The 13,137-nt window shown below is 50.7% G+C and overlaps 1 protein-coding gene across 1 annotated transcript; it reads right to left on the bottom strand.

Annotated features, from left to right (window-relative positions):
• Positions 1-295: 295 nt before the first annotated feature.
• On the bottom strand, positions 296-12,731 carry MCM2 (minichromosome maintenance complex component 2). The gene is made up of 16 exons (XM_054281081.1): positions 12,717-12,731; positions 12,070-12,257; positions 11,329-11,504; positions 10,063-10,326; positions 8,826-9,045; positions 8,369-8,576; positions 7,518-7,652; positions 7,145-7,336; positions 5,927-6,020; positions 5,314-5,564; positions 4,934-5,060; positions 4,591-4,703; positions 4,211-4,453; positions 3,245-3,427; positions 1,596-1,751; positions 296-737 (listed from the first exon to the last, which is right to left on the bottom strand). Exons 1-16 carry the CDS (start codon positions 12,720-12,722, stop codon positions 627-629), a joined length of 2,667 nt encoding a protein of 888 aa, XP_054137056.1. The 5' UTR covers positions 12,723-12,731; the 3' UTR covers positions 296-626.
• Between the last annotated feature and the right edge of the window lie 406 nt (positions 12,732-13,137).

Below are 13,137 nucleotides of genomic sequence, written 5' to 3'. Positions count from 1 at the left end.
ACAGATCATCATTAAGATCACAAAGAGCTGTTTTGTTTCATTTATCGTTCCCTGTCTCCCCCCTCCTCCCCTGCAGAAACCAAGCACAAGGTCAACCCATGTGGGCACCTGGGGAAATGTCAAGTGCCAGGCACAAAGGCCTGGAGCAGAGGCTGGCTGCTGGTTCATGGAGAGTTGAAAGCAGTTTCAATTATCACCCATCAGGCTGTACAGTCAGCAGAGATGGGAACAGAGAATCCCTGAGGGTGCTTGCAATCCAAGGGGGATGGATAATGCTTTCCAAATGCTCCCACTTGGTCCCTCCTGCAGAGGAGCCCATAACAACTAGTGACAAACAAACAGAAAACATGTCATGTAGAGGGCCAGCAATTCTCTCCCTGCTGTGCTTAGCTACAAGGCAAAATAGTGAACAAAGTTGCTAAACAGATTTGACAGGGCATTTAACTACTTAATTCTGTTCTATTTACAAGGTCTTCAGCAGCTCAGCACTCCCTTAATCCATAAGGCACGAAGCAAGCAAGAGGATGTGCAGCCTAGTCCCTGTGGCTCAGGATCTCTGCAGCATCCTGGAGGGCTGCAAGATGGAGTCTCATCTCACAGGAGCATGTGGCAGGCTCTGCTCCAGCTCAGAACTGCTGGACAATCAGCTTCCTCTTCACATCCCGGCTGAACCGATTCATCCTGAACACTTCACTGTCATAGAAGGCTGAGAGGTTGTGGATGTTGATCTGCCGAGCCTGGGAGGAGGAAGAGGGGAGAGGTAAATGTTTATTTAATCAAAGTAAGAGCCATGTGGTTTTCCACAGCAGAGGTTGCATAAAATTTGACAGTCAGCAATCTCTGCTCTGCTCAGCAGGAACCAGAGCTGCAGTAGCAGGGCAGACTGCAGGTCAGGAGGAAGGAGCATTGGCAGTGCTGAGCTGAGCCAAGAGAGGATGCTGGCTCAGCATCTGCCTGCTCTCAGCTCGTCCTTTTACTTCCAGCAGAGACAGAATGTAACTCCTATCCAAAAGTCCCCAAAACCTCATCCAGCAGGAGAGTTTTGCAAGGGAGACATCTGACTGGGAGCGTTCACCCTGGCAACACCAAGGTGTGGCTTTGGAAGTATTTACTGTGCACATCTGATGCAAAGAGCAGAAAAGCACTAAACCACACTGCTCTAGTGCCAAGCAAGGTCAATATTTTGCATAGAATGGCCAAGTCAGAAGTGCAACCTTTGGACGAGCATGAAGATGCATTAAGAAGGCAAGCTAGCCTCAGGAGGGATTGAAAAGTTCATACACATCTGCTTTTTGCTTCTTCAAATGCAGATACCAGGGAACTTAAGTTCTCATTCACCTGCAAAAGGATTTACCATTCCAACCCCAAAGCTTTATGGGGGTGAATAAGAACAAAGAGGGAAGAATACAGAACTTCCAAACAAGAGGAGCAGATGCAGAGGAGACAATCCTGCCTCTGGGTTATATTGATTAACACCAGTCTTTTTTATAGTATCATAATGCAGGAAGGGAAGTCAGAAGCCTCAGAATGCCTCTGGTTCTGAGGCTGCAGAGAGCATGAAGCAGTCCCAGAGGCAGCTGGCTGTAAGCCCATACCTTGTCCACCAGGTCCTTCTCGGGGACCTCGATGGTGTCCTGCTGGGCTCCGTAGCGGTTCCTCTGGTACATCACCTGCTCTGCAATCAGCTGCTTCAGGATGAACAGCAGCAGCTCGTTGTTGTCTCGCTTGAACGAGAGGTAGCGGGAGAAAGTCTGGGAGGGAGGATGAGATGAGCCATGAGGATCAGAGCAGTGACACACTGCAGTGCCCAGCACCAGCCAGCCCCCCCCACCACAGAGCAACAGTGACACTGCTGTCACCTGTGCCCTTAGTGTATCTCAAGTGACTGTGTGCCAAGCTGCCACCTGCACATGCAGTGCCAGCCCTGTGACAGCCACAACTCCCCTGCTGGCTGCTTTTATTCCCATCTGGAATCTCTGCAGGGGAGCTGGTGCCTCTTGGGGGCTAGCAGAGCACTGCAGTGGAGCTGTGCTGCCCACAGGGACACAGCCATGGGAGGGCTGGCCCTGGGCAAGGCACAGAGCAGTTTCCCTTGACCCAGACTGCCCTGTGCCTCCCCAGCAGACGCTCATACTTGGCTGCCTGTTGGAGGCCAAAGAGAGAGGCCACGAGTCGTCCAGACAGAGGGCAGACACTCAACAGTGGATAAACGCCAGCGTGCAGCCAGCCAAGAGCTGTTCAGAGCCAGGCCCTGCTACTCAGAGAGCAGGACAGACTGCACACTAACCCACAGTGAGTGCTACCCTGTGGTGAACTGTACCCTGAGAGCCCAATAAAAACGTGAAGAAACAAACTGCCTGCTTGGCTTGATCACCTGGCAGCAGCAGCAGGTGCCCTGTGCCAAAGTAGCAGGGAAGGTGTCATAAAAGAATAGACATGGCAGCGCTTTTGAGTCAGAAGCTCAAGGTAAACTTCCTTCTCAGACCCAACAAAGCCATTGCCTCACCACACACTAATGAGGGGCAGTCGTGGAACAGTGCCTTGTTTGGGGTCCCTCCTCAAAGGCACCCAGCTTGAGCTGTTATTGCACAATGATTGAATTATTTTAAGTATCCAGATGCTTGAGACTTTGCTACAGGAAAACCTGGGGTCAAGCTGGCAAGGAAACCTTGTCTGACTGTGAGTGTGATGTCTGTAGCTGTGAAGTGGCCTTAGTCCCAGGTGGTGTTAGTGTGACTGCCAGAGGGGCCCCTGGATGGTCAGACAGGGAACTTCCTTGACACTTCAGACCCACAGTACTTACACAGGCTCAGTGCCTGTCTCCACAGGACAAACCCCTGCAGAGCATGAAGTCTCTTCCCACAGCCAGGGCAGTACAAGGAGCTGCAGCTGAACCTGTGGGCCCTGGGTACAGCTCCAGCCCCCAGCTCAGGTGGTGCCCACCTTGTGTAGGGGGATAAAATATAAGAAAATAAAGACAGTGTAGGAAGTAATCTTACCCCTAAGGAGCTGCAGTTATCAAAGATTAGGAACAGGTGTGACTTTACCAGGCCACAGCTGTATCCAATGAGAAGAAGAGGGCTATGAAAGAGTGGGGTGGTGTTGAGAAGGGAACTGGAGTCTGTTGGCTACTGTGAGAAGAAAGAGTCAGTGCTCTGAGCAGCTGCCCATGAGAAACCCCAAGAAGGTGTGAAACCTTTGTGATGAGGAGACACCCGTATGTAATCCCCGCGATGACACCAACCTTGCGCATGCTGCGCATGACGCTGAACTTCTGCGTGTCGATGAAGCTCTCCAGCATCACCCTGATGGCCATGTTGACGTCGTCCTCCACCACGTAATCGCGCAGGTGCATGCGGGCGTGCGCCTCGGCCATGCGGATCATGGACTCGATGTGCCGCACCGTGATGGGGATGCTGCCCGTGGCCTGGGGGACAAGAAACGTGGCACTGAAGGGGCAGAACAGGGGCCTTGTGCCCAGCTCCTTTCACACTGCACACACTGCTCCTTTCTCTCTGCACCTCTGAGGGTGACTCAGGATTAGGAGGCTCTGCCACCTGCTGGCACGGCCACACTGCCTGGCACAGCTTCCCTGCTCATCTGAATTCAGCACAGTGCAAGGGGATGTTGTGGGGTCGCTCTGTGACACTGTTTAGGGCCTTTCCAAGATTAGCAATCTAGTTTCCTCTAGTAAATGTTAGGAGTTAAAGAAACAAAAGGCCAACCAAAACAGGTATAGTTTTCCCAAGCTCCAAAAAATCTCTCTCACACCTCAACAAATTCCTCTCACTTGGAGAGCCTGAAATGAGCCTGAGACATCCCACTGACAAAAGAGAAGGGCATTTCTACAGATAATGGCTCCCTGTAATGTATCAGGAGCATGAGGATCTGAGAGAATGCAAACATCTCCTGTGGGCCTGCCAGACTGGGTGACAACAAAAGGACTTTGCCACAGCAGGCACACTGTAGCAGGCACACTGTACATGTGTCCTGTCCATCAGTCCACACCATCAACAGGCGAGACTCTGCACTTAGAGGAAGAATCATCTGTTCAGCAGACACTGCAGGATCTGCCTGTCTCTCACAGAACAGTGGCACAGACTTCTGTGATGGGAATGGCAAGAATGTGTCAACACATGCTGGAACAGTCTCAGGCTGATTTGCAGTCTAGATGTATACAGTTCTTCCCTCCTTTCCTCAGTATTCTCACCATAGACTCCTTCCTGAGGTCACTGTACATCCTGGCCACCTTGTCCTGGTCCATCTGGTTGAGTTTGGGGTGGACCTTCTCTTTGGCATAGACAATGTATTTCCTCAGGATCTCTTGAGGAATGGGCTCAACCCCATAGGTGTTGGGAAGGATGACCTCATTAGTGTCCCCATTCACTGCCTCCTTGCTGCCTGGGTGGTGTTTGACATGGCTGCCAACAACGAACCGGGCAAGCATTTCATCCTGCAAGAGAGCAGAGCACCAACAGACACTGAGCACAGCCAGTGGACAGAAAATCCCCAATGAGCAGCTGCAGCTGAGCATCCCAACAGCAGCACTGAGGCCCAGCACACACTCAGGGTTCCTGGCACAGCCCCTACCTGCACTGGGTCCACCGTGTCCCTCACCACACACAGGATATCAAACCGGGAGATGATGGGCTCCGTCAGGTCCACGTTCTCTGAGAACGTCAGCGACGGGTCGTATCGCCCACCTGGGCCACAGATCAACAATAATAAAAATAATAATTAATCCAGGTCAAACAGGCCCCAAGGCTGGAGCTCTGCAGGAAAGACAGACCTCCAGTATGTTACTGAAGACTTTCCTGCTTGCTTGATCTCTGCTCCAGACTTGAATGAACTAGGCAGAGGGAGGGAAGCTGTGCCACAGCTCTCATGGCCGTGGAGTTATGCTGAGATGGTCCTGTAGTCTCTCAGCACTTACCTATGGGATTGGCAGCAGCCACAATGGTGCAGCGAGCTTGCAAGGATGTGACAATGCCTGCTTTGGAGATGGAAATGCTTTGCTGTTCCATGGCTTCGTGGATGCTGGTCCTATCTTGATCATTCATCTACAGGAAAGCAGGAATGATTTAGAGTGAAAATTTGTCTGTACCCCACTGCCAAACACACCAAGGACAATCAGCTCCAGAAGTTCTGAAAAGACAGCAAACTGCACTATGGACCAGCAAGGGCCTAAGCAAACTGCAGGTACTTGGGTCATCTGGGAGATGCCACCATGAGTTACAGTGTGTCCTCAGAGGACAGAGGCACAGCTGGTCATTTCACAGCTAATCCTTCACAGAGATATGAAGCTGGGCTCACCTTGTCAAATTCATCAATCAGGCAGACACCTCTGTCAGCCAGCACGAGGGCTCCTGCCTCCAAAGTCCACTCCTTGCTGACTGGGTGCCTCTGCACGTAGGCTGTGAGGCCCACAGCAGAAGCACCCTGGCCAGTGGTGAAAATTGCTCTGCTTGACACCTTCTCTATATATTTAAGAAACTGTGATTTTGCTGTACCAGGGTCTCCACACAGAAGCACATTGATGTCACCACGAACTTTGTGTTTGCCACCTATAAAAGCAATGGGAAAACCCTGTGGCAGCAGAGTGCATGGCTTGGCAGCAACCCTGCCCTGACCACCACAAAGCTGAGGAGAGGACAACCAGCAGGCATGGCAACCAGCTTACAGGAAAGTTGAGGGGGAAAGCAAGTCAGTTATCTTTGTAAAACAGACTTTCTAACCTGGCTGACACATCCTTCTAAGGAGGTGATAACAAATCAGGGTGCCAGAAGGTCAAACTTCTGAAGGAACATAAACATGACCTCCTAGAGGAGGGATAAAAACTTGCCTGGGTTTGCAACAGGAGCTGTTTCCAGTCATAGCATTTCTACTGTCACACCAGAGTTTTCAGTGTGATAGAAGAGCCACTCACCTGGGTTTTTGGGCTCTCCACCAAAGAGAGCTAAAGCCAAGCCCCTCTTGATATCTTCATGTCCATAAATAGATGGGGCAATGCTGGCAAAAATCTGAAAGGGAAACCAGAGGAGTTGTCCAGGGAGTACCAGTTTCCATTCTGAAGAGAATCTTGCATGAACATTAGCAAAGTGCCATATCTAAAGCTACTCTTAAGATATTGCTGTCTCCAAAGAGTGTTTTATTATCCAGTGTGAGGCCTTTTTCAAAGGTGATGACCCACCCACTGTTACCTAAAGGAGCATCACAAAAATGGTGCTGTTGGGGCATGGCAGATTATTTAGTCTGGTGCTGGAAGCTGCTGCCACTGCCTCCACAACCCTGTTCTACACAAGGCACACCACAGTGCCTGTTATCAGCTCTTGTAAAGCTGGAACCTTGATCAGAGGCTGACTCCCTGCACATGACAGTACTTGAATGGGCTGTGCCACACATGAATTGTTGTCATAGTCAAATATTACAAACAACTGGCTTATTTTCTCAAGGGTATTCTGAAAATAACCTGATGCTGGAGACTACTCATGTTAAAACACTCCTGGTCCAACTGAAGCTGCTGCATCCACTGCAACAGCAGTCACTGTAACTACAGCACAGCCAAGGCAATGGAGCAAAGTCCTTCATTACAGAAGTTAAATCTGACCCAAGTGAGGTTGAACATGCACCAGTCCAGGAGTTTGTTCTTTCAAGTACTGGATTCAGGTCTTAACATAGAGGAAGCAAAGCTAAAATCTTAAAATCTCTACCACAACTTAAGCTAAGCAATAATATCCCCTTTAGGGGATTGGAGATGCAGTCAACTGGCCTCACAGAACACTTCTGCCACTTGGCTTTTAAAAGACATAGAGAGAAAAAACTGATCAGATGTAAGCACTGTCTGAGTGTGTCTCACCTGTCTTCTAGCCCTGTTGGGATGTAGAAGGATCAGAGAAGGAAAGGGAGAAGCAGAAAATTTTACCTCCAAAGGTACAAGGGAAGTTCCTTATTTACTTCCCTCCTATAACTGACTCTCACCAACAGCTGTCTGAGAGCTACAGAAGACCACTCAGAGAGAACTGGGATTTCTGGGTTCCTTTAACCACTGTTTGGCCAGCTGACCCATTTCATCACATTCTGATCCAGCTGCCAGGTGATGGCAAACTATCCACATGAAAAGAAGGGATGCCTGAGGCTGACCCACCTTCTCCCCAATTTGCTCATCCTTGGACAGACCCACAATCACTTTCACATCTTCATCAGTCAGCTCTCCAACAGCCAGCTTGTTGTCCTTCTTGGCAATGTGGTTGGCCAGGATCACAGTTGCAAACACTGGGAACCCATTGGCAGTGTTCAAGGAGCCATCATAGTTGTTGTGGTAGATCCCTGTCAGCTCCTGGGAAGCAGGAAATGCTCTGTCAGTGCCTGCACAGTACAAAACAGCCCCTTCTCCATTCTAAGGTAAGGCTCAAATGCATCTGAGGACAGCACCCTCATCCCCACAGATATTCCCACAATGTCACTGTCAGAATTTAAAAATATCCTGTGCTCTCCTGAGAGTTGAGCAATGTACTCACAATCTCATCTCCTGGCTTGCAGCTGTCCACCAGGTCAGCCAGGAGAATGGCATCCTTGGAGCGGGGCAGCCTGCCCGCAGCCACCTTCCCTGGGCTCTCCTGGATCTTGATGCGCTGGTAGTTCTGATACACTGTCTGCAGCAACAAAATCAGAGTCACCCTGCTGGTCCAGCAAACACCAGCATGGCTCTTCAACCCTGCTGGCCCAGCAGGCACCAGCATGGCCTCCAGAGGCACCTCAAGAGAAGAGCCACTCCAAGATTTCAGTTAGAGAATTATGGACATGGGAGGATGTGGGCTGTGAGGAGCAATTCCAGGGTGTGATAGGCAATAATGGAGACAGGAAAGCACTTTGCTGCATCTCACCACTGTGGTTTAGCCTCCACAGTGTTTGCCCATCCAAATACCAGACTAGTTCCTGAGAGAAGAATGCTCCACTTGTCATGGTTAAAGGTATCAAAACAAAGAATGAAAGTCAGAAGTTCCACATCAATGATTTTGCTCTCTGGCTTACTTAGCTGACAGATCAGGACAGACTGACCTAACTGGGAAGGAGATCTGGACAGCGTGTGTCTCCATTTCTAAAATAGGAATATGTAACTGTGTACCACAAAGATGATCGTGGCAAAAGATTCAATCCAAACACTTACAGTGTGGCAATAAATTACTTTTGGTTGATAAACTGAGTCAAGAGCTCAAACAGACCTATCTTCACAGCCCCTTGGATATAGAAGACCCTTCTAGCCACAGCAAGCTGTTCAAAGGGTGGGAGTCAAAGCAGGGCTGTGAGGAACAGGCAGTGCAGCAGGATGAGCAGCCACTCTCACCCAGGCAAGCACACAGTCTCTTACCTCTTCCATGTTGATTTCAAAGGGGCCAAGAGACTGACACTCCGGACAGGAACCAGGTTTCACCTCCTGGTTCTGTGACTGGAAAAAGGGTCCTAGGATGAAGTTGCACTTGCTGCAGTTGTATTTGACCATGCTGAGCTGAGGCAGGACCCCTGTGCAGCTTGTCACCACTCCACTGGTCCGGATCAACTGATTCAAGTGCAGCTGCCTGGGGAAACACAGAGATATGCTGGGTGCCTGCAGGCACCAGAAGGCAAAACACTCTCTAGAAATATTCCTGCTGCAAGGTACAAGTCTACCTCAGGGATGCTGAAAGCTCATCCTTAGTATGATTTCTCCCTGTGCTAAGCTCAGTTATCCTGTTAGACTTACCCAGAGATTTAGCTCACAGGTGAGTCCTGAGCACCCCAAAGCCTAAAGCAAGCCCCAGAGCCACTGCTGGTAGCTCTGCTCTCACCTGAGTGACCGCAGCTCTTCCACCAGAGGGAGGTGGGAGATACGGACATGGATCTCCTGAGCAATGCGGTCGTACTTGGGGTACATGGCCAGCACCACTTCCTTGGCTGCTTCATCAAAGATCTTCAGCATCTCTGCTGGGGCCTCGGGCAGAAAGTAGGCAAGGACATGCTCCTGGGCTGCCAGATCCTCATAGTTCACCACCAGACTCTCTCTGTTCTCTTAAGAAAAAGATGGGGTGAATTGTAATTTCAGCCTGTTCGTTCCTCAAGGAGTTTGCAAAGGATAGCCAGAACATACAAACCTGTATCTTGCAGGCTGCAGCTAATAGATCTCTGCACCTTCCCCAAAGTTTAGAGATTAACAATTTGAAAATGGGTGGAAAACTCTTTTAAATTTATTTCTATAACAAATTCTTTATCAGTACCAAGCTTGTGATTGTTCCTCTCCAGGTCTGCACAGATACACCCCAGGCTCACTGTTCCTGAAATTCAAAAGCCTCAGCCCAATATACAATTTTCTCGGAGACCTCCAGGAAACAGAAGTTAATAGGAGAGACATTATATGTGCTGAATGGTTGGCAAAAAGCCTCCTGTGTCTTATGTTCGTGGAAATGGATGAGACAAATGCCTTTTATTTCCTAGCTTTACAAAATTGATCCTGTTCCACAGCTGAAGCTTCTGCTAACTATAAAGAATAAATACAACAAACACAGCTACATGAGCTGTTCCTAGATGTGACAATTTCTGCTTTTAAAACTCATCAATGACAGCCTTAATGACCGTTTCTTCTGGCAGTGGCTAGTCAGAATACAAGGCTACAACACTGACACAGTTTCAAAGTCACAAGGTCTATTTGTGTCCCCTTGCTGGATAATGCAGTTTCCAGTGTGAGAAAATAACTGGTGCAGACAGGAAGCAATTGTTGTCTCTTTCAGATCACAAACTTGCAGACCACTGTCTGCTGCCCCACATATTCTTCTGCTAGCATTTCTACAAAATGAATATTAATGAGGAGCAGACGCCAGGGGCCTTCTAATTAGTCAGCCAGAATCATAGAAGACACTAGACATGTTTCCATTATTCATTTATCTCCAGCAGCATCAGTCGTTCTTGAAGTGCTGATTCAATGTCTGGAACAAAGAGGGCAGGCAGCAAATACCCACCTCTGTACTGGATCACCACAAAGTACCGTGATCCACGTAAAGAGTGAGAGAGCCTCCAGTGACCCAGCCCTACCTTTGCACATGTCACTGATCCTCTCCTTGAAGACATTGTGCCCACGGTCATCCACATGGGTCTTCAGGAAGTTTTTGAAGCGGTGATAGATCTCAAGCCGGGGCGCTGCCATGGAAACCCACTCCCTCACAGAGTGCCCTTTCATGTCCTCCAGGTTCTCAATGCTCTCAATCATGTCCTCATCCTCCTCCTCCAAGCCTTCGGCAGCCCGCTCCGCCAGCCGCCTCTTCCGGGCAGGACGGTCTTCATCCTCATCGTCACTGTCTGGGGGTGGGAGGAAAAACTGCTCAGCATCTGGGATTCCCATTCCCACTCTATGGATTAGTCACAGTGGGATTGCAGAGGCTATGCAAGTAAAGAGGTCACAGCCTGGGATACAAACCAAGAGACATCCCAGGCCCACCTTAAATCCAGTTCTAGACTTGCTCCTACATCTTCCACAATGCAGCCAAGACTTTAAGGGTGTGAATTTGAAGATTTGTATGCAACAGCACACATTCAAGTCTATTAATGCACTGCCCAAGGAATGAGCTTGAAAGTCCAGCAAAGGCCCTTCCACCCTTCACAGGGGTTCTTGGATGAGGGGAGAGATGAGAATGTTGACTCCATGTTCAGAAGGCTTGATTTATTATTTTATGATATATATATATTACATTATAACTATACTAAAAAGAAATAGAAGTAAAGGTTTCCTCAGAAGACTAGCTAAGAATAGAAAAAAATGAATAACAAAGATCTGTGGCTCAGACAGAAAGTCCAAGCTATCTGGTCTGTGGTTGGCCATTAATTGTAAACATTCAAGATGGCCCAATCACAGACAAACCTGATGCATTCCACAGCAGCAGATAACCATTGTTTACATTTTGTTTCTGAGGCCTCAGCTTCTCAGAAGGGAAAAAATCCTAAAGAAAAGGATTTTCACAAAAGATGTCTGCGACACCACCCAGCCCACAAAAGTCTGTACAGGAGCACCAACACCAAGAAACTTGACAGCACAGCTTGGCAGAATCCCAACCCTTTGATACAGGTCCAGGATCCTTATTTTGTTTCAGCAGTGACCAAGACACCAAATGAGCTCCCAGGAAACCCAAAGGAAAGGGATCCTGCACTGGGGAATCCAGCCAAGGCCACAGCCAGTGATTTCATTAAGAGCCCAGGCACACTGGAGCTCTGGAGACCTCCCTACTGACCTGAGAGTAGAGAGCCCAGCTCCCCCCAAGGGTGAGGTCGTTATCAATCCCCAGGGTGGGATTGATATGCACCTACCATAGAGCAGCCCCCTCCTCATGCGGCCCATGCCCTGCTCCAGCTCGCGGTCCCGCTGCCTCATCACTCGCTCGGCAGCTTCCCTCTGGCTGGCAGTCAGCTCCTCCACATCTTCATCATCCAGGGCCAGGCCCTCTGCCTCATACACATCCAGCTCTGGGATGGGCCGGTAGTCCCTACACACACACACAGAGCAGGGAGTCAGGCCAGGAAAGCAACTCTGCAGCCCTTCTGCAGCTACTACTGGGCAGGTGTCAGGACAGTTCTGCACAGACAGAACGTGTTGAGCAGGAAGGCACTTCCCAGGGGAAGATGGCCTGCAGTAAAAGGGCTCCAAGCACCACAGTTAGGAATGCAAAGAGCTCCAAAACCATGATTGGGAATGCCAGCATTCAAGCCTTTGTGTTGTAAAGTTTGCCAGCAGACCTTGCTGAGTAAAACAACATCAAAATTCATGCCTGGAGAAGCAAAGCTGGGCTGAATGCACATCACACACCCAGGTAGATCCTGGTTTACCCAGCTGGGACCATCATGGCACTTGGCTCAGTTCTCCCAGGACTCAAATGACACCATGCTCTGACCTTTTTTTCCCCATTGCCCAGCAGCTCTTCAGCCCTGTCACCCCAGCTGCCAGCAAGCAGAGGGATCACACAAGGTCTGAGAGCTCCCTCCATGTCTCTGGCTGCCTGACATCCCCAGCACCCCATCGCCAGACACAGCCCCCCAGAACGATTTTCTTACCTTTCCATCCCTTCCCCAATGAGCTCTTCCCCTTCTTCCTCCTCCTCGGGGAGCCCCTCGGTCCCCAGGAGCCCTTCGGACTCATCCTCGAAGGGAGGCAGGTCCCGACCGGGGCTGGACGTGAAGGCATCGCCGCGGCGGGAGCTCCGCACGGGGCTGGTCACCGCTGCCTGCGACTCGGAGGAGTCCTGCGGGGACAGGAGGGACGGTGAAGGCAGGGGAGAGGGGGAGAGGGGGCTAGTGCCTGCAGGAGCCTGTGCCCGTCAGAAGGGGGGTATATGGATCACCCGTGAGTTACAATAATTAACCCTTCTTGCAAAAGACAATGGAAACATATGGGGTGGGGGGATAGGGTGGGAGATACGGGGTAAATCCACCCTGGCAGCGCAGCCGGAGGGGAGGGAAAGGGTCCGATCGTGCCCCGGCCCGGCTCTCTGCTCCCAGCGCCGGGAACGCGGGAAAATTCCCCCGGCGTTCCGGGAGCACCGCCGGGCGCGCCCCCAGTGTCCCCCCCACCCCAAAATCCCCTCTGGACCCCGCAGCGCCGAGTGCCCGGCAGCGGGGAGAACGCCGGGCCCGAACTCATGGAGGTGGGACCCCAAATGATCGGCTGCCCCTGCCCGGCACAGCCCAGCACAGCCACTCACCGCCATCACCGCCGCTTCCTGCCCCCGGATTCCGCGCGAAAATCAGACCACGTGGTCACGAAAGCGCGCGAAACCGAATGAATAATGGCTAGAGGGTCCCGCCCCCTTATGAATATGCATGAGGGGGCGGGACCCAGGGCCACCCCCGGCCGGCGGGGCTCGGGAGGCTGGTGGGTGGCAGGAGCAGGCTTTAACAAACTTTAGCAAACATTTCCCTCTGGGCTTGAGGAGTCTCCCCCTCTCGGGAACCCGAGGCACGGGAGGGATCCCGCTGTGAATTCCCGTGCTCGCGGTGGCCTCTTTGGGAGCTAAAATCAAGCCTTGCTTGACCGGGTTTGCCCCTGACCCAGTTCAATCGTCTGTTCTGATTCTCGCTGAAACTACAAGAGATAGGAAGGAGGTTCTGGCATTTTATGGCGTT

Source organism: Melozone crissalis, unplaced genomic scaffold, assembly GCF_028551555.1.
Source record: "Melozone crissalis strain CALT ecotype California unplaced genomic scaffold, PUWL_Pcris_2 ptg000029l_1, whole genome shotgun sequence".
Lineage (NCBI taxonomy): Eukaryota > Metazoa > Chordata > Aves > Passeriformes > Passerellidae > Melozone > Melozone crissalis.
The sequence above is the reverse complement of the archived record's forward strand: the minus strand, read 5'-3'. Positions and strand labels throughout refer to the sequence as shown.

Bases quoted from the DNA above. Each gene is read 5' to 3' on its own strand.
- MCM2 (XM_054281081.1), bottom strand. The intron at 6,021-7,144 runs GTGGGTCAGCCT...TTTCCCTTTCAG, and splicing joins ATGAGCAAATTGGGGAGAAG to ATTTTTGCCAGCATTGCCCC. The intron at 3,428-4,210 runs GTGAGAATACTG...CTTGTCCCCCAG, and splicing joins ACCTCAGGAAGGAGTCTATG to GCCACGGGCAGCATCCCCAT.